Consider the following 27,793-nt stretch of genomic DNA (forward strand, 5'->3'; position numbering starts at 1 on the left):
ATATATTTTTAGTAACTCTCTTGAGAGATCGTCTCTGTGAGAGACAGTCCATCAAGTGGAGGTCCATCACCTTTTATGAATTAATATAAAGGAAAAAAAAAGCAGCCAATAACAGCATCAACATCAGTCCCCAAGGTAACCTTACATATTCCAAGGCCATGATTGCAAAACTCATTGGAAACTAAGGTAATGTAATTATTTACAAAACTTTTCTAATTTCTCATACATTAAAGCTAAAAATATCATATTCAAATGGGTATGCTCCCACTATTTTGTTTTTCTTCACTTTCAAGAACATGGATGAGTTCATGCAAGAATTCGAAGATTTCGTGACACAGAGTTAACGGGATTCCTCTTTTAGAGACAGTATAAGTATATTTGGTTCTCTTTTCCTTCACGAATTCAATAAATTAGAATCAAATAAAAATGTGATGTTCTCAATCTGTTTCTGTAGTTCTCCATTAAACGATGAGCATATTCAATTCGACCATGGTGATGGAAATAAAATTAGTGAACACGAAGGTTAGTTTTGCATTTGATAACATATTATTCAAGTTGGTTATTGTAAAATTGGCTGAAAATAATATTCAAGCTGATATTTAATACTTAAAAGTTGGTATTAGATATTATTCATTATAGTTTTGGAATTGCTCACTATAAATTGACATTAGATAGTTTTCAAATTGGCATTACATAGTTTACAATTTGGCATTAGATAGTTATAAATAAGCATTAGATGCTATTTAAATTGACATTAGATAGTTTTCAAATTGACATTAAATAGTTTTCAGTTTGGCATTAGATAGTTTTAAAAATTGGCATTGGATAGTTTTAAAAATTGGCATTGGATAGTTTTTAAATTAGCATAAGATAGTTTTCAAATTGGTATTAGATAGCTTTAAATTGACATTAGATATTTTTAAATTGACATTAGATGCTATTTAAATTCGCATTAAGGATAATTTAAAATTGGCATTAGATAGTTTTAAAATGCCAATTTTAAATTGGTATTAAGGATAGTTTCAAATTGGCATTAGATGGTTTTAAATTAGCATTAGATGCAATTTAAATTGGCATTAGATAGTATTCATATTGGCATTAAGTAGTGTTCAAATTGGTATTATATTGTATTTAAAATGGCATTAGATACTATATAATTTGGCATTAGATGCTAATGCCATTATAGTATTCAAGTTGGCATTAGATGTTATTTAAATTGATATTAAATTGTTTTCGAATTGGCATTAAGTTGCTCACTGTAAATTGGCATTAAGTTGATATTATGTTGATATTATGTTGACATTATGTCTTATATAAGTTGGTATTAAGTTTGTTGTAAATCGGTTAGCTGTAAATTGACATTATATGTTATTTAACTTAGATTTAAAAGTGTTATAAATATATAGGTAATAACTTTGCTGAAAATACATTAAATGGTTATTAAGGTTGTGTGCTATTCTTATGTTCACAGGAAATAGTTGTGATAATCAACTACAAGTTATCCCCCACAACAATGGTGATGATATTACAATAAATATTGATTATGCTAATCCACTACAAGTAAGAAGACATATTAGTGACCTTAAAAATGTGGATGTTTTTGTGACACTTGAAGGCCAAGAATGTCATTTACAAACAAATATTGATGATGACATATATATTATGCTTAATCATGAAAAGTCAGTGGCAAAGGGGAGAAGAAAGAGAATTAAATGTCATTTTGAGAAGAAAACACAGTCAACAACTAAAAAAAGGAGAATTAAAGGTCATTTTGAGAAGATAACACAATCATTTTGAGAAGAGAATTAAAGGGTATTTGATAACTTTTTTGTAATGCAAACTTACATAACTTTTATTATCAACTTATTTTATATATAATTCTAATTTATACTTTCTTAAACCCAACTTATATTATTCTTAATCCCACGTTACATCATTCTTGTAATTATATGAACTTCATAAAAACTTAATGCCAATTTAAATAAGACTTAATGGAAACTTACTCAGATTAAATGCAAACTAATAATAATATTCAGTGCCAACTTATGATTTTCTACTTTCATCAGACATCAAATCTAACTTCATAAAATATTATTATATGCCAAGTTAATTTTGACTTATAGTTAATCCCAACTTATATTATTCTTACTGCCAATTTAATTTAGACTTAATGTCAACTTATATTATACCTATTTTCTACTCACATCAGACATCAAATCTAATGTCAAATAACTTAATGCCAATTTAAATAAAACTTCATGACAACTTACATCATTTTTAATGTCAATTTATATAATATTCAATGGCAACTAAATGCCAACCTAAAATAGATTTAACGTCAATTTACACAAGATCTAATGCCTATTTATAACAACTTAATGCCAACTTACATTGGACTCTGTGCCAATTTATTTTAAGTTTAAAGTCCACTTATATTAGACTTAATACCCATTTATATCTAATTTAAAATCAACTTACATCATACTAATGCCAACTTAAAATTTATATAATATCAACTTACAATAAACATAATCCCAACTTAAAAATAGATTAAATGCAAACTCACAACAAACATAATTTCAACTTAACTCAGATTAAATGCCAATTTTATTTTACTTAATGCCAAATAACATTAGATCTAATAAATTTAAAACAAGAAAAATTCCACTTATATCAGATTTAATTTTTACTTAGAATAAACATAATCTCAATCTATATAAGAATATATTTCAATTTAAATTAGACCTAATGCCAACTTATAATAAACCTAATATCCACTTATATCATATTTAATATCGATTTTCAATAAACTTAATCCAAACTTATATAATAATAAATGCCAATTTACATCAGACCTAATGCTAATTTACATGAAAACAAAAACACTAGAACGAATCAAAGGTATTATGAACATCTAATTTACTTACGATCCTTCATCTGTTTTCATTTTCATATAGCATAATATTGTCTTCTTGCGTTTAGGCTTAAGCCTTGAATCATCATCATCAACACTCCTTTCCTTATGAGATGAGATTTTTCAAGTTCTTCATGATAGAGCCTAAGTTTGTTGTTCATCATCATCATCATCATCATCCATGACTAGAATTGACAAAGATTACAAATTAAATGCAATAAAATAACAAGTTGAGAATTTATATCGAAACATGAAAAAAAAAAACCCAAATGCGAAACCTAGAAACATAAATTTGTTTGACAAGTTTAAATATCTCATTTAAATGATGAAACTGAGCAAGCTTTTTGATGAAAGAGAAAAACTCAAAAATGGAAGAAACTAAGCAAAATTAATGAAGCTTTTGATAAAGAGAAGATCTCTACAATGGAAGAAACTAAGCGAGATTGATGAAGATTAAGAAGAGGAAACCAAGATAACAAAGGGATTTCATATGATGAGAAAGAAAGATTAGTGGGGAATTTCAAGAGTTGTTTTGGTTTAATGATGAGTAGCAGTTATCAATAGAAAATTTTAAAAGTTATTTTGATTTAATGCTGAGTACAATTTCACATAATCACTAAATTATATTTTGATTTATTTATTTATTGGGCCTGCCCATTTGAAGGCGGTCTCCCTAAAAAGATTGTCTATCATAAAATTTTGATATATTTCATTAAACTAATGGTAGCAAACTCAATGAAGTATATTATCATTCATGAATCATTAGCGTCAACTAAGCTAATGAAGTTCAGTGATTATATCCCGTTGCTAAACCCTAGCGAGTAGCGACTCATTCTTTAAACCTTAATCACCATTTCTGCACCTCTCCTCAGATGCAATCAAAAATGGTGATGCTTTCAAAAACAAGATCTCTTCTCAAAGCCCTAAATCCTACCACAATCAAATCAATCACTACTTTCTCGTATCTCAATCAAGAACCTCAGTTTGCAGAACAAACATTACAATCGCCATCACCATCACCATCACCATCACCATCACCATCACCATCACCATCACCATCACCTTTTCCTCCTAGTCCATCTTCCGGAAGCCCACTATACAATGAAAATTGGCGAACCCCAGTTCAATTCACAGGAAATCAAGCCCTAATTCCTGTGGAACATTTCAACCCAATTCGTTCTTCTTGGATGCAAGCAAATGCGTCGAAAATGGATGCTAATTCTTTGATGAATTCATTTGCTGATTGGATAACTAGGCAACAGTTTGCTGACGTGAAAGCGCATTTTGATATTTGGGTTAAGTCTTTGGATGCCGATGGGAAACCTAATAGGCCAAATGTGGATTTGTTTAATCAATATTTAAGGGCTCATTATATGGATGGTGCTTCTGCTGGGTTGTTGCTTGATATTGTTAGTCAGATGGGGGATTTTGCTGTCGAACCGAATACTGCTTCGTTTAATATTGTTATTAAGGCTATGCATCGAGATCATGAAGCTGATGCTGCTGAAAAGCTTGTTGAAAGGTATATACTTGTTCAATGTTTTATCACTGTATAGTGTTTATTCTTTTACTACTTGTAGAAAATTATTGTGTTATTTGCAACATTATTTTGATTTAAGTAGAGCTTAATGGTGAATGTGAAGTGTTGAGGGAGAAGATTATGATCATGTTTTTTGTGTTTAACATAAAAAGAGAAAAAAGTTTTATTCATGCCAATGCCATACGTAAGTTGTAAATATTCAAATTTTGAAGAATGAATATAGAATTTGATGTTAATTATTTGAGATTATGCACAGTGGAAATTTTTGAGTGAAGAATTGAGGGGAGCAATTGTTTGGACTTGGATTAAATTATAAGAAAAAATGCTAAAGTTAGGGTTGTACTTTGGTCACTCCATCATGGTGTAAACTTCAGTAAATCAACGTCGGATAATACATTGGGAGTGTTTGTTTCTATCAGGTATTTTACCTATAATCTGAACAACTGAATTTCTTTCAATATTAAAAATCCTAATAAAAAATTTGAAGGAAAATGAAAACTAAATTAAAAACTAGAGTAATAGTTCTTGCCCAACTCAACTTCCCTCCCGTCTGGCCACTCCCATTACCAATCTCCAACTGTGGCAATGAAACAATCAAATTCGATTCTCTTCATTACCATCAATATTATGTGCGGACAATAATGGAGATTTGTGTTTCTTTTTCTTGGGAAGTAATGGAGATTGGAGGATATGGAAGGTGAAGTTTTGGGAAGTGATGGATATTGGAGAAGTTTTAGACAATAACGGAGATTGGAGAGGGATTGGGCAGTAACATAGGGTTAATTTGTTGGGTAGTTTGGAGGTCTGTTGGGCACTAATGGAGAGGGATTGGGGAGTTATGGAAGATGGGAGGTGAAGTTTTGGGCTGTAATGAAATTATGAAAACAGATGAACAAATGGACACAACCTTTAGGACAGATTCGGAGAATAGAACTTGATATGCAATGGAAGGAACTACAACTACAAAGCTAAGAATTCGAAATTAATTTATTAAGTTTTAAATTCATCTTCATACTTGGGAAACTTAAATCCTTGTAATTGTGAACTCATGATTGCAATTTTTTTGGTTAAAATCTGGATTTTGATTGTTAAAATTAATTGCTACAAACTGTTAGCTAAGGAATTGAGAAATGCAATATATATAAATATTGCTAGGAAAAAAGTTGTGGGAGCAGCACCCCTCCCATTCTAATGAAGTTTTGTCTCTGGTTATGTGCTTGTATCTAAAAGCTCTCCTAGACACAGCTAAGGCGAGTGTCTTGGGCGGGCAATGGATTGGGCACCTTGATAAGGTTGGGGCAAGGTGATGCTTAAGGAAAGTGTCTTAGAGCTCTTTATAGCCGCTTAAGTCAAACACCTTAAAAGAAGAAGTCATGTGATGTGGGTACCATAGTGCAAAAACAAGATTGTATCATACATGATTTTAAATCTACCGAAGTGGTATTACCCGTGTTGTAAAGGTGTAAGAAACTCGCGTTTTAAGCCATATTAGTGATATTTCATGGTTTAAGTTGGTATCTAGCGGTATGATAACCTCATCACCCATTAACCATCCTACCGTGTCCGTTATTGCATTTTGCACCACCAAGTATGTTATTTTTTTCTCTTCTTGATTTCTCTTTTCTTTTTTTTATCTATTACTTCCTTTTCAGGGTTTTTTTAAGATTTTTTTGGAGTCTTTAATTTATTTTTTGCTGGAGTTTTGGGACGCCTCACACCCAAAGACTAGTGTATTTGTCCATCATTGGGCACCTTAGGGCGCCTTGCGCTATTTGAAACTAAGGTTATGCTTTTACTGTGCCGTGGGAACTAGTAGATATTGTTTTTAGAAGGGGAGTGGAGGATTGGATCAGACAATTCCGTTATGTGCGGATGATGGAATGTGAAGCCACCGTTTATAAAGAGAACGTCAAAATGATGACGGACAACAAAAGTTTTATAAAATTTATTCTTTTGTTAGCTTTCTTGCTTTTACAATTAATGGGAAATGAGTTTTATTTACTTAGGTGTTTTGTCTTTTGGCGTTAGTATAATTAACAATCTACATCCTAGACTTTCGTTCAAGATTCTTTGAGACTGAACTGTCATTAATCATTTCAAGTTTTCAACTAGTGTGGAAGATCAATTTCGTGATATCAGCATTTCCATTTTCCCCATATTTGGGCTTCCAAAATCCACATTATTTTGAGCACCTTTAGAAGTTAACGGAACATAATCTGTCAACAAAAAATTATATGTTTTTGTTCTGAAAAGTTAAATATTACTTTGAAAGTCCACTAGCAGTGAGTGTTCCACCATGATGATACTTTATCAAAAAAGAGTTTAGATGTGTGAATGAATGATGATTAAAAGAAAAAAAGACGGTAAAGCCCATTTTCAAATAAGAAAATGAGGCATAATAGGTGAGATGCAAATTAAAAGACACATAGGCGGTACCAAATTATCTCTAAACATTTTTAATTGGATTTGTAGGAAAAAAATTCAAATATCACTACAATTGTACTTGAAGCTTATAATGACATTTAGAGCAAATTAAAGTGTGATCGTTAGCTTGAAGCTTCTCTCAAGGTATAATGTGGTATATAGATACTTCCATTTTGTTTAGTTGCACCCCAAATACAATTGCACATAAATTAACATAGTGGAGAAGATGATGGATAGTTTCTTTTTTTTTTCTTGCTTATAATGACATTAAGAGCAAATTTTGGAGCATTAAAGGGATAAATTGAAGTTTACATGTGAAAAGTATCATTAATTTCCTTGGTAGTGGAGAAAATTTCAACATTATCCTTTTTTAAGAGTTCAATAGTGGGTCATAGAAATAAAGTAATGAAGGTAATAAAGTATACTAAAAAGGAAAAATGTGCAAGTATGAGACAACTGTCAAGTAATATGTTGATATTTTGTTAGCTAGATATTTCATTGCCAAAAGCAAATTATCATCCATAGCATTTAAATACCCACACAAAAACATGTTCTTGCAAACAGTTACAGATTTATAAGATTGTTGAGTTCACATAAGTGAAAGCAATACAATAAGCAGCAGCCTCTACTTATTTCAGCAAGAAATCAAAAAGCGATTGCCTACTACATAAGAACCTTTGATTGTTTTAAAATTGATTTCAAGCTTTTTAGCGAAAATGTTCATGTTGGCTACAAAAGGCTCACTAAGAATCTTTTGCGCCTCACGCTTTTGAAAACTAAGTGTTTAAGTATTGCAATGATAATGGAAGCTTTAGATCTTTTAGGCAATCATATTATCAATATGTTATTGTTCTAGGTATCAAATATGAATATGCTTAGAATTGTTCTATAAGCATTTTGAACAATAACGTGTGCCCCATCTATGAAATGCTTGCGCTTCATCTTGAGCTTTGTGCCTAGGATTCAGGACCCTTTGGTGTCCCTTTTAAACTGAGGTGGGAACTATTTTTATATTAAAATCATCCGAATTGGTAGTGTTTCAAGTATTTAGAACCAGAAGTATAAGTTATCTTATGATAGCTAATATTTGGAATTTGCTTAGAACTGTTCAAAATCATTTATACTATGATTAGAACTGTTGATCACAGTTTCTATGGTAATGCAGCCTTTATGTTTTTATGCATCTCCTTATTGCTTCACTCTTGCTCCCTTTCTTGCTTTACATACACAAACCCTCACTCTTTGGTAGAAAGGGCTTCTGAGTTATGCCAACTATATTTGGGCTGCTTTTGCAATTGGCCTGAGTAAATTAATAGTAAGTGGAAAATCGATCATTTTCTTCTATCAAATTTTTAATGGGTCAATCAGTAATGATAATCTGTTCACTATACTTTGCATCTTCATACTTAGCTGTTATATAAATTAACTTGTTGACAGATCAATCTTTTATTTGTTTTATCTAGGATGCTGCATAGTGGGAAAGATTCTCAGCCTGATGAGGATTCATATGATTTGGTTATTGGCTTGCTATTGCAGCACAGTCCAATTGATACTGCCTTGAAATATATAGATCTAGCACTGAAATCCGGTTATATGCTGTCAAAAATGCTTTTTGTTGAATGTGTCTATAGATGTATTCGTGAGAAAAGACTGGAGAGTTTGGTGATGGTTATAGAGAAATGCAAGGTATTGTTTTGATTGTTGTTTTTAAAGTTATGTGACATGTGGCTTGTGCTCTCATTCTGACTTCAAATGTAAATTATTAGGCGTTGGACCAAAAAAACACCGTGATGCCGAGCTGGGCTTTGTGTAATAACCTTGCAGAGGTTGCTATACAGAATGACAATAGTAAGCTGACTTTTCTAGCCTTGGGATTCATGGTTAGATGGATTCAACAGAGTGAGACTGGAAGGCCGCCTGTTTTTCTGTCTGTAGATGAAGGATTAGTTATTTCTGCTCTTGCTACAGCTGCCCGAACATTCGACTCTGTTCTTTTGGATGCTTCATGGGCCATCCTTAAGAGATCCTTACGTGACAAAACTGTTCCTAAGCCTGAAACTTACTTGGCTAAGATAAATGCCCTTGTTTCCATGGGGAGCTTGCCAAATGCTTTTAGTACTCTCAGTGAACTTGAAAGAAAACATGAAAGCTCTGTGGTGGCCGACGAGGATTTGTTGTCACCATTTACTTCTCTTTATCCGCTAGTTGTGGCATGCTCAAAACATGGTTTTGTAACTTTAGATTTGGTAAGTATTCAGTTCTATTATACTTGGATTCCATATCTTTCGTCGGTATTCTGGTGCTTCCAAATTTTTTGCCTTTTCTTTTGGCATGTACTATCTAAAGGAAATAAATTCTAGTAAAACATGATAGGAAGTATTAATGCTGCATTCATATAGGGTATTGCATCCCAGTAATATTCACAAACAATACATTCAGTTTGGTCTGAAACAGTGAAACATAATTCGCTATTTAGTTCATCTTTTAGATTCGCGATTCGCTTAAAATGGTTCAAAAATAGCTGAAAAACGATCATAATTCGCTTCTTCGATTTGAGATTCGCGAGACTATTAGCGAATCATATGACACTGGTCTGAAACATGGGCCCCCGGCATCACTGTTAATTGTGTTAGCTTTAGTCATTATAATTGGTATCATTATTGTTAGCTATTATTATTGTTATTATTGTTATTTTTGTTTTAGGTATATTTTCAACTGGAGAATCTAAGTCGTGCTGACCCTCCATTCAAATCTGTTGCTGCCTTGAATTGTGTCATTTTGGGATGTGCAAATATTTGGGACCTTGATAGGGCTTACCAAACATTTGAGGCAATCAATTCAACATTTGGACTGACCCCGAATATACATTCGTACAATGCTTTAATGGCTGCATTTGGAAAATCAAAGAAGGTCCATTTATATTCATCTTTTTGGTCTAAGCTTGTTTGTACTTTAAATGGGTTGTTTCCGTGGGAAGTAGCTTGTGCTTTTTTATTGATAATTTTTCTTCAATTGTCACAGACGTTTGAAGCGACTAGAGTATTTGAGCATCTATGTAGTCTTGGTGTGAAACCAAACACTATGTCCTATAGCTTGCTCGTTGATGCTCATCTCATCAATCGAGATCCTAAATCTGCTATTTCAGTATTGAATGCAATGGTAAAGAGTCGTGACAACCCATTTTTCTCCTTTTTGGTTGGTTCAATATCTTTACATGCTCATCGACATCTGGTATGTTATGGCAGGTTGAAGCGGGTTTCACCCCGTCAAAAGAGACATTAATGAAGGTCAGAAGACGATGCATTCGAGAGATGGATAATGAAAGTAGTGATTATGTAGAATCTCTTGCCAAGCAGAACCAACTGTTTTTGGGTGATGATAATCGCAGGAATATGTTGTTTAATCTGGACTACGGCACTGAGTATGCCTCGTAGGTTTCTCTTCAACAGTCCAATAGGAATTTTGCTCTTTTAAGCACTAGGAAGGATTTTGTTTGTAAAGTTGCAATGTGAGTATTGCATTTAGGGATTGGCGATGAGTTGGACTCGGAAATGAGTCGAATTATATATACTCTATCTTTGCTCCAACTCGATTTCTCAGACCTCCGGCGGAGTCGGATGTGAATTCGAATTGTTATTATTTTTCGTTTTGATATGTTCTGTTGGTTTTGATTTTTGAATTATAATAAACTAACAAAATATATTTTTTAAATAGAACTTAACAAAGAAATATGTCAAATATGTCCTTCGAATTCAAATTTAATAAGAGAAATAGTTTTACAATCACAATTTAACAAATCTTTCTTCTATTTTGATTTGTAGTCTTTTATTCTTTATTTGTCGTATTTTGATTGATTGATTTAAGTAATGATACCAAGTAAATTCTAGTTACAATATTATAGTTCATCTATGCCAGAGGGAGTACGAATACAGATAGAGTTTTAGAGGGAGCTTGAATTAGTCACGTGCTAGAGTTTTAGAGGAAATAAAATATTAGGATAAAATTCAGATTCAAAGTCAGATGTTCCTTCAGAGTTAAGTCGAGTTAGAGTGTTGGATTTTTTATGAGGTTCAACTCCTGTGCCGACTTGGACTTGGATTGTTAAGTCAAAAAAACTTTTTCTCGAACTCGAACTAGGTTGATTTTCTCAAATCGAGTTGGTCTAGGGTTGATTTTTGACTGAATTACCATCACTAATCCATTGGAGTTTTTAGCAGAGCCCAAGATCATGAACTCTATTCAATAATCTTTTATTTTTTGTATCTTTTAGTAAATTCTTTTCGCAACATATTCACTTCACTTCATGGATGACTTGTGTGTATATAAGCTTCTAAAATATTCGATTCATACACATAAGAAACTCTTTTTCTTGTATGTATATAAGCTTCTAAAATGTGTTTCATTATTTTTTTATTACAGAGTAGATTGAAAACAAGAAATAAAGCTAGATAAAATTCAAACTCAAAACATTTCCTAGAAAGTAGTACTTGTTCTCCAAGTTAAACCAAACTCAATTTTCAGTTTATATGTCAACAATACATGTCCTGAAAATGAGCTTTTGATTTCTCGCTTGTTGAACAAAAAATATAATTAGATGCAATAAAGAATGCCATTCCAAAACAAAATCATGTGTCGAAGAATCTAATGAATACATGAATATGGGTTTCAAATCAAAGAAAAAAGACATGCAATTGCAATATAAAAGAGCTTACAATTGCGCATACATGCTCTTTAAATTTTACATAATAACCAAAACCAAAAAACAATGTAGGATGAAAGCAGATAAGAGGCTTTTCAATGATTCTCTTGCAGCTTATACAGCAGTACAAAACTGCAGTTTTTATACTTTAAACGTCGCCAATACAACAATTGCCTTTGGACTTTGGAGAAAGGAGTTCAAGCCACATCGTTTACAGAATCTCGTCAATGAGTAGGTTAGATCACTACTGTGCCTGAAAGAAGAATAAGTGAATTGATAACAAAATGATGTCAATGTTAAAAGAAAGCACATCGTTATGGATAAACAGAATGGCCCCTCCGTAGAACACTTACTTCAGCCTCTGCAGGTTTCAATTCCTCGGTCTTGGAATTCTCCTCACCTGCAATCGAATTTATCCATCAATATCATGTTGGTTTTGTTTCGATGGGCTAAAGGTTTATAGTTCTTGCATATGATGTTAGCTACCAAGGATCAATCGGAAACGATCTTTTTGTTATCGCTTGCAAGGGTATGTATGGTTGTGTATATTCGATCACCCAAACCCTACTTAAATGTTCTTGGTTCATGAAATTGAGTATGAATACAAAGGGTAACTAGGTGGTTTTGTATACATTCAATCAATACCATGTTGGTTTCAAGGAACTAATGTGCCATATTTGTTTCGATGGGGCCAAAGTTTTATAGTTCTTGCATATGATGTTAGTTACCAAGGCTCAATCAGAAACAACCTCTTTGTTATCGCTTACCAGGGGATCACCCAAACCCGACTTAAATGTTGTTGGTTTCAAGAAATTGAGTAGGAATGGAAAGGGTAATTGGGCGGTTAAGTATACACACTAGTTGGCTATCAGTACTAGTTGTGTGAGAGAATATACCTCCATCTTCGGGCAAGTCAGAGGTCCATAGAGTGAGATTGTCTCTCAATAGCTGCATAATTAAGGTGCTGTCTTTGTATGATTCCTCACTCAAAGTGTCCAATTCAGCAATGGCTTCATCAAATGCTTGCTTGGCCAGATGACATGCCCTGTAATGGATTGGACAGGGAAATTTGAATACACAGCTTTTTACGGAAGGAAAGTTCAATAGGTAAGAAGACGAAAATAACCTTTCTGGAGAGTTCATAATCTCATAGTAGAAGACAGAGAAGTTTAGAGCAAGACCAAGACGGATGGGATGGGTTGAAGGTAGATCCGTATTTGCTGTGGCAGAAGCCGCCTAAACAAAATATAGCCAAAATAACACACAAAAAGTCGATAAATAAAGGAAAGAATCAATGAGATGGATGAAAGTAGCTATCTTAGGGTCGGTCTTTAGACGAAGAAAAATTAACATGCCTCGTAGCCCTTGAGTGACTGTTCAGCAGCTTCCTTCCTTTCTTGATCTGACTTAAACTCGGCAAGATAGCGGAAGTAGTCACCTTTCCTGAGGTTTTATAATCAAAATATAAACAAGTGTATTAAAATAAATTTATTACTCTTCCCCTTGTATATAAGGAATGGGTAAACATCATAATTACAACAAAAACATCAATAACTAATTTCAATAGTGCATCATAAATTGTCCTTTCAGATTACTCAAGAGTCAAGACACATCAATCAAACAAGATATGGAACAATTTATTAAACAGTTTGGAGGTCAAGGGAGTATTCAATAAGCCATTTCATTCAGGAAAATCAGTCTATGAATACAAAATTGAGAAGTAGTCAGATGGGTAACATGACTTACATCTTGTAGTAGAAAACAGTGGCTTCTCTGCTGCTAGAATGAGGAACTAGATGTGCATCTATGATAGCCAAAATGTCCTGACAGATCTTAGTCAGCTCATCTTCTACCTTTTGACGGTAATTCTTTATGAGCTTGACATTATTTTCATTTCCTTTTGACTCTTCTTTCTGTTCAATTGAAGACATAATACGCCAAGAGGCTCTTCGAGCACCAATGACATTTTTGTAACCCACAGAAAGGAGGTTCCTTTCCTCCACAGTCAACTCAACATCTAATTTTGCTACTGTCTTCATGCATTCTACCATTTCTACATACCACAGGAAGAGCATTAGAAGAATAATACTTATCACCCTAGTAGGTATTTCATACTGTGATACTACACTGATTTTATCATGCGAGTAAGATGTGACATGGGAGTTGAGCTCCAATGCTAACTAAAGAATGTAAAAGACAAAATTCTGTTGAGGTATGATAAAATCTTTAATCATTAATTTCCCACACTAACCTTCTCCACCACCACAAACCCAATCCAAAAAATGCAAAACATATTTATGAAGTTCTGATTAATTTTTGGTAAAAATATTTAAGAGATAAAGGAAAGGAAAAGGGAACAATATGTTCTCTAATTTGGTCATCTAATTAAAAAAATTATGAGTTAGGGAATTAGAAGCAAATGGTTCCAGATCTCCCCAACCCCAGCACTAGAGGGTTTGGAAGGAAAATGTGAGTTTAACCTTAATGAACAAGTAATGAAAGGGTTGCAGATCCAAGAACTGATGAATGGAAGGAACGTTACAACACTAGCAGGTAAGAAAGAGGAGGGGTAGAAAGGCTTTCCTTGAAAATCAAGATTCGAAAGAAGTCATATCAGATCAAATTTTATTTCAGATTACATGGGTTTGGTTATGGTACAAGAGAGGAATTTTTAGGAAAATTTAATGTAATTTAGCTAAGAAAATTAAGTGTGACTTGAGGATTGATTATATTTTGGTCATGCAAATTACATGACAATGTTTGTTCAAGAATTTTGAGCCCAAAAGGTTGGTCTTAGGTATATGCAACTTCGAAAACAATCTTTTGAATTAGATATGGGATTAAATCTTAGTGATCAAGGTAAATTAGTATATGTACAACTGTTGGGAATAAGCTAGAATGAAGTGGGGGCGAAAGCATACATGAAATAGCAAGAAAAACAACTCACAAGCAGCCATTTATATACTGCTCGAAAGAGCAACAATAATGCTTGAACGGGCGATTTGATCAACAAAGGTTATATTTGAGTTTTGTTCATTGTTGTACGAAGGCTCATCAACCCTAACTTAGGCTATATACCATGTATTAATAGACTCAAACCAAGAGCTTGGGCCCCAATATCCTCTCTTACCTTGAGTAATTCTTAACTCCAATGTACACTTAGTTCCTCACACACTCAAATGCTCCTAGATTTAATTCCATCATGATTGTATTGCTTTGAAGGCCCTTATCCACTAAACACATAAAGAAATACATTAGCTTCGGATGGTGAATGTAGCTTACAATTTGATAAACACCTTAAATCTTTATGTTATAATTTGCAATATTTCATGCTTAAAATCATCTTATGTCTTGCATATTAGTCGAATACTTTCAAGTTTTTTTTTTTGACAACCTGGGTTATCCCTTCCACTCCTGGTAGGCCTCCCCAATCATTAATTTATAATAATTTTTTTATGATGGTTGGTGAATTCTAATATTTTTCTGTATAAAATTCATTTATATCCATAATTAGAGTTTACAATATGTTTGTGTAACATTTTTAGAAGGAAAAAAAAGGGAAGGGGTGGCTCCACATGGTTGCCGCAACCCCTAAAAGATATACTTCAAATAATAAAGTTAGAAGAATTTGTTTTGCTTAGAATGTGAAGGACGTCTTCATTACAGTTGCCTTCCTTCCATTTCCTACCTCCCTCTGTTGGTATCCAGATGACGAAACTGCAATCCTCCTACTTTCCTTCCCTCCCTTCCATTTCATTTCGTCTATCCAAACATGTTTGATGTCAAAAAGTATTGTGTTACCAACATTTAATACTTTAAGCCAAACAGGCCATAACAACATTTTAGATATTCTGATATGAATTAAATTTCTCAATCACATCCTTGTTTCAAAGTAGTACTACCATTTCCAGACATATAAAAATTTCCAAATTCTATGACAATGCGAAACAAATTAAGCCTCAAACCTTGGAGAAAATCAAATAAAAAAGCAAGCTTCAAACAAATTTAATAAAACAGATGAAACATAAATACGAATGGATCTTACAAAAATAACCGATCCACAAAAATAAAATCGAAGATCCACAAAAAGAGAAAGAGGAAATACCTTCATAACGTTCAGCTTGTTCGGCTAGTTTAGCCAAGTAAACCTGAGTCTCTCTCTCGTTTTCTGTCGACATTGTTGGATACAAGAATTTATACACACAGAAATTTTCCAGAAACAAAAATCGAAACTGATTAAATTAATCTGCAAAAAGAAAAAGAGGATTAATGAAATAGACAGAGGATAGAGAAATGTCAAATGAGGGTAGGAAGAATTGAAAGCGGGGATTTATATAGAAATTGCTGTTTTTTATTTTTTGTTATTTTTGGGGAAAAATATTTAAACGACTTCTAATTAATTGAAGGCTTAAATCCATTGTTAGATCTCACATTTCTTAAAGGCTAAGCGCCAAAATCGGATGTTTCAAGTTAGTTGATTTTTCAATTTAAAAAAAAAAAAGTTCGTCTGGACAATAAGACTGAGATTATCATAAAACGGATTTATATAATTTTTCTATTATTCTATTGATTACTTCAAAATATAAATAATTAATTTAATGTTGTACGTGATACTTATAAAAGTAATTAATTAATAATTACTAGTAATCATTATAATAAATAAGCATTTTAAGACGATGAATATACATTAGGCCGTCCTAATAAATATACTAAAAGTCAATGGTTTGAATCTAATCATCCTTACACTGAAGTCATTTTTAGTTCATTGGCTTTTTATTGCTGTAATTGATTTTCAAGGTGACTGTAACTGAATTTTACTAGTTGAAACTTATTTTTATTGTTTTAAATTGATTTTTTATTATTAGTTAAACCTAGTTTTTATTAAAGTGAATTGTTATGTATAGATTAAAATTAAATTTACTAATTGTAATTGATTTTTATATTAATTATAACTAATTTTATATTAATTTATATTTTTATATTAATTTTAACTAATTTATATTATTTTTGTATTAATTTATAACTAATTTTATATTAATTTTTAAATAAATTTATATTAATAATAACTAATTTTAACTAATTACTTTTTTTTAGGATGAAGTCAATAGAACTTTTTTTTTAAAGTAAAAAAAAAAAGTAAATAGAACCTCAACGTGAGTCTTTCTATATGGACTTGTTATCCTCCGTGATTGAAAGTTGTACTCTTTACTATATTTAGCCACTTAATTATATTTAGTTTAGTGTTAGCTAAATATAGTAAAGAGTGCAACTTTATATAAATATTTTTAAGCATTGAAGTATTGCGATGTTTATTTTAACTTTAGGAAAATGTAGTTATTAGTTGAACAGAGATTGAAATGTGCGTATTAAATTTAAAGTGAGCTGAAATATATGAATAAGATAAAAAGAAAATAATAGATTATTATCTATATAAAATAATGAAAAATGGATGAAATTGATCGATCATGCTTAATTTGTATTTTATTCTTAATTTAGATATCAAAATACAGTTAAATAAAATCTTATTTAATTCATCCCAATTCAAATTTTATAAATATTAACTTTTTATAATTTTTAATTATAAATAATTAAAGATATTTAAAATTGAATTAATGTATTGAATGGAGTGTAAAAATCAAATAGGACAATTAGCGTGAATTGGAGTGAGTAATAATCTATAACCTGTCAGGTCAAACCCTACCAATCAATTTGATAGGTCTATTTATTGGTTTGTATTTCTGAGAGAGCTTGAACAGATACAACTACACTGCTTTAATACAATAATCAGTATTACACAACATAAAACAACTCTTGTAAGAGACCATCTCTCGAAAAAACGACCTCAAACAGTATCTATAATCTCATAATATGTATAAATCGAGTTATTTAATCTATGTATGAGACGCATCCCTGAGTGAGATTGTCTCATACAATAATCTGTTTTAAAGGAAAAAAAGGATCAATAGGACTTTCCCTGAATGAGCAAGGATTGAAATGATAAGAAATGAGACAGCTTCACTCTTTCAATCATTAGAAAAGATGTCATTAGTTACATTTCGAGGTTACTATACCTTCTTTGGTAAGATAGTAATTCATAAGATCAATACCATAACAAGAAAAAATAAATGAAAAGAAAAAGAAAGAAAAAGGAACAATACCTTGTGGTTTGATAAAAATAAAAAATATATATATATAAAAAAAAAAAAAAGAAAATAGAAAAAAATGAATGGATTGCTACAAATGCATGAACAAAAAACAATTTGCAGCTATTTTCTGCAATAAATATGTGTTCTTCTAATCTACAACTTCAACCTGTCGATAGTTAAGGACGAGGATACCCGATTCGTCAATAACCCAATCAGCTTGTGTATATGTATGTATGTATTCATGTAAACTCTGCCCTGCAATTGTGTAATCAATAGATAAATGAATCAGTTATGCTGTAGAAAGATGTTGCTGCATAGTTTAAATCATAAGTCCATAGAATTTCTCGAAACAAGTTTGGGGAGAAAACTGAAAGCTAGTTGTGTCGATTTATAACATACTATCAATATTCACCTACACCGCAGCTAGCCAGCTACATTTTGGCTTTGGAAAATAACTAGTCAGTAGATGGCAGTGACTTCAGTAAATTCATATTTCAGAAGGCACTAGTAGTGATACACTCGATCAATTCATTGGGAATGTAATATAGCACAAAAACAAGGCCGTAATCGACCTAATGCCACTAACAAACCGTATCTTATAGGTTTTTGAGCTTATAGCAACCCAATCATGAAACCATCCACATCAATCGCGAAATCTGTTTCGTGACAGTTACATGTTATTGCACTATATTGCAAACACTGTTGAGAAAATTCAGAGTAGAAATGTTCACACTTTCACTTAAAAGTTGTCTCGGGGAGAATATGGTAGCAGGTATTGATAAATTATAAACACATATTTCATAATACGGTTAAAAAGCTACAATGGGAAGTTAAAGCATAAAAATGTGATATTCATAAAACCAAATGCAACCACAAATAAAAGCAATATCATTTTTTTTTTCTCGGGAAAAAATGTTTTATTCATCAATTAAAAAACTGTATAAAAGAGGGCAAAGGATCTAAACTCGTTTAGTTTTATCTAAAGAAATTTTAAAAAGAAACTACTCGCATTTAAAGAATGTTTCCCCCAAGGAAGCCAAGTATTGAAAGTAAGAAATATGACGTTCGTGAAAGCAAGAATACAACAAAGGTTCAAAATAATTAGCCAGAGCACTTGTATAGAACAGTAATCTCATGCAAAATAACAATATTTAAGAAAATTACCAGAGTTGCCATATCAGAGGTCCTTGCAGTATGAAATTCTAAGTGATAAAATGATTATTTTCTTAAGAATGGTTTTTGACAAACAAGTATCCTCTCATCACTTCCATTTTGTGGATCGATCACCCTGGCTTCCCAGCGGATCTGAGTGGCATGCATGCGTGCCATTTCTATGGCTCCAACATTGTCAGAAAGAATGACCCAGCCCTGTAAAGAAATACAACAATCAGGTCAAACTTCAAGATAGGTAAATTTGTAGCAATATTCTTAGCAAAAGAGACGATAAAACATTAGCTTACACAAAAAAAACACAAAGCATCCGATAAAAAAGTACCACAGAAAGTTTCATAATAGCATAATGCCAGAACACCAAGAAATACCTCAGGCCGTAGAATTCTATCCATTTCCAGAAACAAGTCCATCATACTACATTTCTCTAAACTAAGAAAGGAGAACAGCCCACTGGCATGGAGCATGTCATAGGACCGAGGATATGTGGGGAAAGGCTCACACCTACAGAAATATGATTTACAAGATCAGTACCAACATTATTACATAAAGAAAAATTGATGAAAGAGTCACATCCTAATCTCAGGAAGGAACCCATATAGATGACAATGGAACATGAACTAGCATGGCTCCTATAGGGGACACACAAAGAAAATCCCCAGGAAACAAGTCTTGATTGGTAGCTTTGCCTCACAATATACTTTCTATATTTTTAATTTGTTGCAACGCTATCCATTTTGTAACTGGCATTTAAGTGGCAACATTTCTAATTTAAGTATGTTGTCCACAACTTTCTCACCCTCTCTTCTCTCATGCTCCCAATTGTTCTCTCAAACTTCTCTTTTTCCACTTGTCCCATTTTACTCCGCTCTCTCTACCTTAATATTTGTGCAATTAATTTGGTCGCTGGCAACCAATTAGCAATTGTGGGAGTAAAGACAAATAAGCAAATATGAGAAAGTATCACGAGCCACTAATATGATAAGAATTAAGTCCCTTGTACGATTGAGCCAAAGATTTATAGCCCTTCGGTTACATATTATAATGGACTAAAGTAAACTGGCTCATTATATCATGTGCACTTCTTATTTATGTGAAGTTGCACATGATGTTTGCTTCTAAGGGTCAATCGGAAACAACCTCTTTGTTAGTCTTATCATTGACAAGGGTAAGGTTGTGTACAACAAACCTTCTCAAAATCACACCCTAGGTGGGAGCCACTTAGAGGCATTAAAGTAATGGGAAAAATATGATAAAGATCAACAAAGAGTAAAAAGTAAGTCTCACAATAGAAAGTACTTCACTGGTCAAGAATTTCAACATGCATAAAGATATTAACATATGTGTCAAAGATTTAATTATTTGATTATCGATTATAATGAACTACAGTGAAATAGTTCGTTAAATTATGTGCACTTTTTATTTATGTGATGTTTAATCTCAAGGGTCTATCAGAAATAACCTCTTTATTATCACTAATAAGTGTATAACAAGGCTATGGTTGCGCACATCCAACCCCAAAATCCCATCTTAGGTGGGAGTCACTTAATGGCATTAGGACTATGAAATGTTGTGTATTATGTTATCAACAAAAGGTCAAAATTAGACCTTGAGAAATGTGGATGTCTTTATGAAAATGGAGAGAGATATAATCTGGATTAGAACAATAAATTGTGTCACAAAATTATCAAGAAGATTACACAAAGAGACATAAAACCTTACCAGTCATGCAGAACACCAGCAAAACCTTGATCAAGTATAAGAGGAAGTGTGTTGCGAGTCCCCACAGGAACTACATTCATGACCCATGCTGATTTCTTCCCATCAACTAAAGCAGCATTAAAACCCCCGTAATAAGCATTCATATCCATCACATTGCGTACCATGTTATATGGAGGTAATGGATCTTCATCACCAGGCCGTTTTGGATGGTCAGAAAATATCAAGGGGGTAATCAATGACCAATAATTTCTGAGTGAAGATTTCCAAATTTCCCTCTCTTCATAAAATTCTCCATGCTGAACACCTGCATAAACTAAGGGAGGATGGTTTCAGCAAACAGTATTCCAATATGCCTTGTAAGAAACACCTTGAAAGTCATATAGACATTAGATAAGAATATAACTGGAGTAATACTTTCCATGAACTTCAAGTTCTTCCAAGGTCAACTGAGAACCATTGCACCTGTTACGAAGGGGCATCCATCTTTTACTGTGCGTCCCGCTGATGCATTTGACAAGGGGACCATAGTATGATTGACTTTCATGCTCATCCTGACAAAGAGGCAACCCCTGACTCCTATAATTCCAATAAAAATAGAGTGAAACTTGTGTAGTATTGTATATCAGTAAGTCATGAAACACCAAACTATAAAAAAGGTAGCCAGAAATTTTCATGCTTCAACATAAAGAGTTAAATAGCAATACTGTATCCACAATTTTTTTTTTTGTGTGACATCTATTACCTGGTTGTATAGCAATGACCATCAGCAGTTTTCTGCCAGATAAAAGTTTCATCTTGCTGGTCCAGAAGACTCCAGCAAATTCTTTGGGTGAAATCTTCAACTGGAGTTAACATGTTGCCTTTCTTTATTGCCAACAAGCTTCCTTGTGGTCTGATTACAGGTGAGGTTAAAACAAAGTAACCTCCAGGTCTAAGCAACCGATCCACTTCAATAATGAACATTCCATCTGCTCCGCAAAGTTATTTGTAAGTTCAAGATTTCCAACATACATCTTTAAAGACAACATTCTTTATTATAATCCATATTTACTAGTAGTCACTGTGGATTTAACAATAATATATCAATCCCGTTGGACATGATGAGCCTCCTTAGCCACTAGAATAGTAATAGTAAAGTAGTCAACCTAGGTTGTTATGTTAGATCAATTAAACATGTTATGTTACACTCGAATAAACTTCTTCATACAATGTGGAGGGCATTATCACTGTAGATTGTGTCAACCCCAAACATTGCACAAAACAAAAAACCTTCATAATTGTTTGGTACTTTGGTATTCTTTGAGAAGCTTTATCAAGTTATGTAAAACCACAAAGTTGATGAAATACTTGAGCAATTTGCATGTACTTCTAAGTTACAAAGCCAGAAAATGTTATAACCAAAAGAGAAGCATTAAATAGCAATGAATTGTATCGAGAATGCCTCACAAGATTAGTTGACTGGTATTCAACCATTGCAACACAAGACCATTGTTATACGAAATGTTAATTTAGTATTTGGAGAATTAGGAAACGAAATTTGATGAAATAAAAGCTAAGATAGGGCCATGGTGTTGTCCATATACATCGATGATAAGTAGGAAATGTTATCATATTACTAATTAAAAAATCAAAAGCACTGCATCACAAAAGTAGAGCATAATATAACTATAGGAGTAAAAGAAAAAAAAAAAGACTTTTCAATCTTGATGCAAATGAGAAACATTAATTTAGTGTTTCAAATCATATATCCATGTCAATACGATTGGTTCAGATTGCGGTATGGGGACGTGCAAGAAGGGAAAGAAAATATTCAAAATTGCATTTCCCTACTCCACCTACTTGCTTGAAAAAGTAACCTTAAATGATTCAAACCTCCTGAGAGTAATACATAAGGCAAATCCAGAACAGAAAAAAAAAAAAAAAAAAAAAAAAGAAAAATAGCTCCAACACGTTTGTTCTTCTACTCTAAGCAGTTAGCAAATGAAAAAAAAATGTTTCTCTTTCTAGGAAGAAAAATTTATAAAAGGACTCCTAAAACTTCGGACCATGCTTCTATTTCTATCAACTAATCACAAAAATGGAGAATCTCAAATGTTGCAACAGTAATTTAGCTGAAAAGCATTTCATATGATAGCATGTAGTTCAGCATTAGGCTTGAAAGTTTCTTATTCAATCACGCCTAAAATCAGCTATGGAAAACTGAAGGTTGTAATAAGCAGGGTGGGCATCCCTCAAACATTCAAAAAAGCATCATAAACACATACCAGACGACCAGTCCGCCTCCCTCCCTTACGTCTATACCCCAAATAGAGATGGTGATAATTCTATTCCATTCCAAAATTAGTTATCTTTTGTTTTCTTTCTTTATTTCTTATAACTTTGCGTAAATTGTTCAGCATAGAACACAATAGAATATACACCATCCAAGGAAGCTTTCTCATTTTCTCTAAGTTAAATTTATTTTATTCTTCAGAAAGTGACAGTTTAATTTCTATTTGCTTTCTTTGGGTCATGCTAAAGATGGAAGAGAGATTAATACTTTGTAAGTCTGTACAATCCTTTCAGGCTTTCTTTCCAATTTAACTACAGCATAGTAGAAGCTACTGCTCAACTAACTTTCCATAAAAAGTATAACAGAGCAACAGTTAAACATCAAGATGTAGCCAGCTTAACGATTCACAAATTACCTTTTCCATCCCAATCAATTCCACATTGAGCACAGTGAACCATGTCAAAAGACAATGATGGATAGGGAAGTTGCCTGGATATAAAATTCCCAAGCATAGCTGGAAGACCTCTCTCAAGGGCCAACTGGACTTGGCTGCCCGTCACCTCATACGCAGCAATACAAACAGGCAGCAATTTTAATGACACTAAATGGGCACCAAAGCTTCCAAAACCGCAGCCAATGTCAAGAACATTTTGTACCTGCCATATTAAAACACGCTTAATCAGGCGCCTAAAAATTTTGTTCACATCTTTCCAAAAAAAGGCACATGAAAAACAGCGTTACATTTAGAACATATTCCATCAAAAGTCGAACAGTGGAATACTTACACCAGCTTGAAGGAAGTCTGAGTCACTGCCCAGCCCTATAGACTCAGCAAGTTGACGAGTATAATCTTTCACACCATCGAAAATCAACCCGTCATCATTGTGGAAAGCAATTTGATTCTCTTCCAATAACATCATCCTAGAAATGTACACTAAATGAGCAAACCTCATAATAATTAAACTAAACCAGATAGCTTAAAACAGAAAAATCATACCTCTTAGTCATGCTTCCAGACGAAAGAAACTGGTCTTTAGTGATCTTCACATTCCCACTCCAAATCACATCTCGACCAGCAGGCCACCGCAAAGGAATCTTATACTCCTTAGGAGGCCGAACCAAACACTTCTCTTCATTCCGCAACAACTCGCAATGCCGATCAAACTCCTCCCCATCCTTCAACTCTATCTCCAAATTGGCACTCACATTATAACAAGGAACATAATTCTCTCTCTCCTTCCAACAAAGTGGAAGCTCCTTAAGCCTAGAATTAGTAACCGACGTTAAAAACCTCAAGTCGAAATAATCTATCACCGATTGTTCCTTCAACTTCCTATAGTTAGTGTAAACATTGGGCAATCTAGGGGGTACTAACGAATCAAATTCTCGGTTAGATGTTGAAGATGAACTTAATAGAGCAACTAATGCAAGGATACAAATAAAGCACAATAGAAACCAATTATGGCGAATTTTAACACCAAATATGAGCGACAAGTTATTATACCAACCGCTTCTCATGTCAAATTTGTGCCAATCGCCTTCAACAGTTCATCTGAAGCACTAAAACCCCTTAAAAACTAATAATTTCCTATTTTATACTCTTTGTTCCAAAATTATCCCAAATCTCCAAGAATTGCGAAAATCATAACCACTCCTACAAAACAAATTCATAGCACGGATCTTAATCAAATTATCGCATTAAACACATAAAATACAAATAAATAAGCATTTAAACCATCAATAATATAATAAATATACAAAATCAAAATCTAACCTTAAAATATACGAAATTTGAGATCACAGTGTTAAATTGACATCAATTCGTAGAATAAACTCCTAGGGTTCGAGAATTCGCGGTATCCGAAACTTAGGATCCAACAATAAGTTTTTTTTTTTTTACAAAAAACCGCAATAAAATGAAAAAAAAATGAAAAAAAGGTGATTATTAGTATAATGAGTAAAGAGGAAGTGAGTGTGGGACAAATGAGACGAGAAAAAAAAAAGAATGAGAAAAGAAAAGCACAGAAAGAAAGAAAGAAAGAAAGAAATGTGAGAGACAGAGATACAGAGAAGAGCTCAGGGATTCAGCAATGACGAAGAGAGAGAATGAGAGTTCAGTAAAACTCGGATTATTCTGTTTTTTTGGTTGTAATTTTATTTATTATTCTTTATTTATTTTTTAACACAAATTATGATTAGTTTGGCGTATACTTATTGTGTTAAAATAATTATTTGTAATTTAAAGTGATCAATTATAGTTTAAAAGTGATTTTTTTTGTAGTTTTAATATTATATTTGTTCTTAAATACTTGTAACTGATAGTGACATAATGATATGTTCAGTGAAGAAATGTTACTATCAATAGCAAATATGATGAAATGGAGGAAGTCTTAGATTACTAAAATCGTTCTTTTTACACATCGTTTATTATTGTTCATTGCCTTTAATTATCTCTCTTTACCTCATTCTTTACTTTTATCTTTATTTTTAATTATTTGTACGTATTCTATTTATTATTTTTGTAAGTTGCAGGTTTCTTTCTCTTTGAAGATCTTTCTCGAGCCGATGAACTCTTTGACTGCACCCTCCACTATGGGTATGAGTTGTCGTTGTTCTTCTCTCCTCAAACCCTGATTATAGTTTTTTATGAGCGGGATACACCGGTATAATGATGATGATGGGAAGGAAGTATTAACATGAAAATGATCATTCAGAGTTCTAAAGTGATCACTTTTTATAGTTTTGGAGTGATCATTCATAACGTAAAGTAATTAATTAAAAAAATAGATTAATTATATGAGTTTGCCAGATGGTGAGACGATCTCATAGAGTTGAAGTTTTTTACAAAGTATTTGTTACATCAACTCTGCAAGAGTTTTTTTATTTAATGTAACAAACAATATGAAAAGAAGAGAATAATATTAATAATTAATTGTAACTTATATTTTATTCTTAATCCACGAGCTGTGATTCCATGTCATTCGCAAATCACTTTGTTTTACTCACTTTTCTTTATCAATGTAGATTGTTCGGGGTGTTTATTTGGATTATTGGGTCAATTTCGGATTAAGTGTTTCAAGTCGGTTCAAAATCGTGTATTGTGTATATATATTTTTTTATATAATTTAAAATTCATTTTAAAGTTGGATCAAGTTAGGTTCGGTTATAAGGTCGAGCGAATATCGAGTCGCCAAATCTGTGTTGTACACCTCTGACTCCGATCTAAAAAATCAAGCGCTTACTTGATTATTATATTGTTATTTAATATAATTGTTAGCTTAGATTGTGTTTAAATGCTTTTTAATCATTGAGTAATTTTCTTTAAATACAGTTGTACATTTTAAATACAACTTGGGTTAATTTAATTTAAGTACTATATTAATTAATAGTTAATGATTATAAATTGTTAGCATAGACTATAGTGTGTTGATTGTTGAATGTTGATTGAATTCTTTGTAAAAATGTTGTAGAATGTGTGCTTTTTGTGGCGAATCTGAAAATTTTAAGGAATAGGGTAAAGTGTCATGTATACTATTATTATTTTAAATAAAATTTTTATCCCATTTAATATAGAAAAATAGAATTAATATGATTAAAAAATGTGATAGACTGATAATATTAAAAGGACGAAATTTTCAAGTGACAAACAAAGTTAATATCTAACGAAGTTCTAACCATGAATGTTGTGTTGAATAAAATTTAGAAACTTTTGATGCAAGTTATACATAAATAAACGTTCATTTGTTCATTAATAACATGGACAAAAAATTATACAAGTAATTAATTAATTACGAAACTATAAGATAAGATGAAATAAGACCGATAAATTTAGTAAAAATAGGAAAAAAAAAAACGTATTATACAAATTTAATTTTAATAAGATCAAAAATTTAAGGTATATGCACCAAGAAAAACATAAATTGGTATGGTTACTATGTTATAGAAATGGGTATTTTTAGAAATGTTTCTTCTTTATATCGTACTCCCTCATATTAATCGAAAATGAGACATTTATTTTTTTTAAGCTATCTAATGCACTTATTCAATGCTTTCCTTATTATACATAATGAAACATTAAAAAAAGTGGATATTAATACTTTTTACATCAAGATGAATCAAACAAGATATTACTCGACTATATTTTAATTTATAAATTAAAAATAAAATACAAATTAAAAGTAATAAATAAATAGTGTTAGAAAGTAAATATCCCATTTTCAGTAAACAGGAGGAAATAGTAATTATTTTTTAAATTTAGTAAATATATATAAAATATTTCTTATATTTTTTTATTTTGAATTATCTTCTTATTTAATTCTATTTTATTTATAAAATTTAAATTCAATTCTCATTCCCCTCTATTTTAGTTAGAAGTACGGTTATTCAAACCCAAAAAAAATTCTAGATGGTTGTTAATTTGATATGAAATGCGGTTATTTAATAACTAGAAAAGGCCACTTGTTTTTTCATTTGAAATCCACTCCTAATTATTAGACCCAACTTTGTTTTGATCACCATTATTACTTTTTGGAATGAAAAATTATAAATTACTTTGAAAGGTGATAAAGAAAACCATTACGTAGTATTTAACCAATGCTTTAATGATCAAAACATAGTGAGTCCCACATGCTTTTAGAACTATTAAGTTTGTTTCTAAATTAATTAATCAATATTAATTTTTAAAAATTATACCAAAATTCATAATTTTTTCATCTATAAATAAACATTTATTTTGTAATATTTTATCATCAAAAGATTAGTTTAAAAGGAGAAAAAAGTATAAAGGATAACTTTTTTATTGCTGGTGGTCTACTGAAATGAAGAAAATTTTTCTTAACCATAAAAACCGTAAGATGATTTTATTTTTACTAATATTATGGTTGCTCTTAGTGCCAAAGGTGGGTAT

General features: G+C 32.1%; 3 protein-coding genes across 5 annotated transcripts; 1 reads left to right on the plus strand and 2 right to left on the minus strand.

The window, feature by feature from the left end:
- Window positions 1-3,656: 3,656 nt before the first annotated feature.
- On the plus strand, window positions 3,657-10,557 carry LOC130821409 (pentatricopeptide repeat-containing protein At1g26460, mitochondrial). The gene is made up of 6 exons (XM_057687163.1): window positions 3,657-4,436; window positions 8,342-8,564; window positions 8,645-9,124; window positions 9,582-9,788; window positions 9,900-10,037; window positions 10,124-10,557. The coding sequence occupies exons 1-6, from the start codon at window positions 3,787-3,789 to the stop codon at window positions 10,310-10,312; spliced, it is 1,887 nt and encodes a 628-aa protein (XP_057543146.1). The 5' UTR covers window positions 3,657-3,786; the 3' UTR covers window positions 10,313-10,557.
- A 786-nt stretch (window positions 10,558-11,343) lies between these two features.
- LOC130821410 (14-3-3-like protein GF14 iota) lies at window positions 11,344-15,954 on the minus strand. The gene is made up of 7 exons (XM_057687164.1): window positions 15,683-15,954; window positions 13,324-13,630; window positions 12,933-13,020; window positions 12,704-12,813; window positions 12,474-12,622; window positions 11,931-11,977; window positions 11,344-11,830 (listed from the first exon to the last, which is right to left on the minus strand). Exons 1-7 carry the CDS (start codon window positions 15,753-15,755, stop codon window positions 11,822-11,824), a joined length of 783 nt encoding a protein of 260 aa, XP_057543147.1. The 5' UTR covers window positions 15,756-15,954; the 3' UTR covers window positions 11,344-11,821.
- Window positions 15,955-17,225: 1,271 nt separating this feature from the next.
- Window positions 17,226-25,009, minus strand: LOC130821411 (probable methyltransferase PMT5). 3 transcript variants are annotated; one of them, XM_057687167.1, is made up of 10 exons: window positions 24,662-25,009; window positions 23,885-24,541; window positions 23,673-23,808; window positions 23,303-23,543; window positions 21,358-21,583; window positions 21,033-21,191; window positions 20,616-20,918; window positions 19,265-19,397; window positions 18,888-19,091; window positions 17,226-17,978 (listed from the first exon to the last, which is right to left on the minus strand). In XM_057687167.1, the coding sequence occupies exons 2-9, from the start codon at window positions 24,403-24,405 to the stop codon at window positions 18,942-18,944; spliced, it is 1,869 nt and encodes a 622-aa protein (XP_057543150.1). In that variant the 5' UTR covers window positions 24,406-24,541; window positions 24,662-25,009; the 3' UTR covers window positions 17,226-17,978; window positions 18,888-18,941. The 3 variants fall into 3 exon arrangements, with proteins under 3 accessions (XP_057543150.1, XP_057543149.1, XP_057543148.1); XM_057687166.1 differs by having other exon boundaries at window positions 20,616-20,919; window positions 21,019-21,191; XM_057687165.1 differs by having other exon boundaries at window positions 20,616-20,928; window positions 21,019-21,191.
- Window positions 25,010-27,793: the final 2,784 nt, after the last annotated feature.

This window comes from Amaranthus tricolor, chromosome 8, assembly GCF_026212465.1.
Source record: "Amaranthus tricolor cultivar Red isolate AtriRed21 chromosome 8, ASM2621246v1, whole genome shotgun sequence".
Classification (NCBI taxonomy): Eukaryota; Viridiplantae; Streptophyta; class Magnoliopsida; order Caryophyllales; family Amaranthaceae; genus Amaranthus; species Amaranthus tricolor.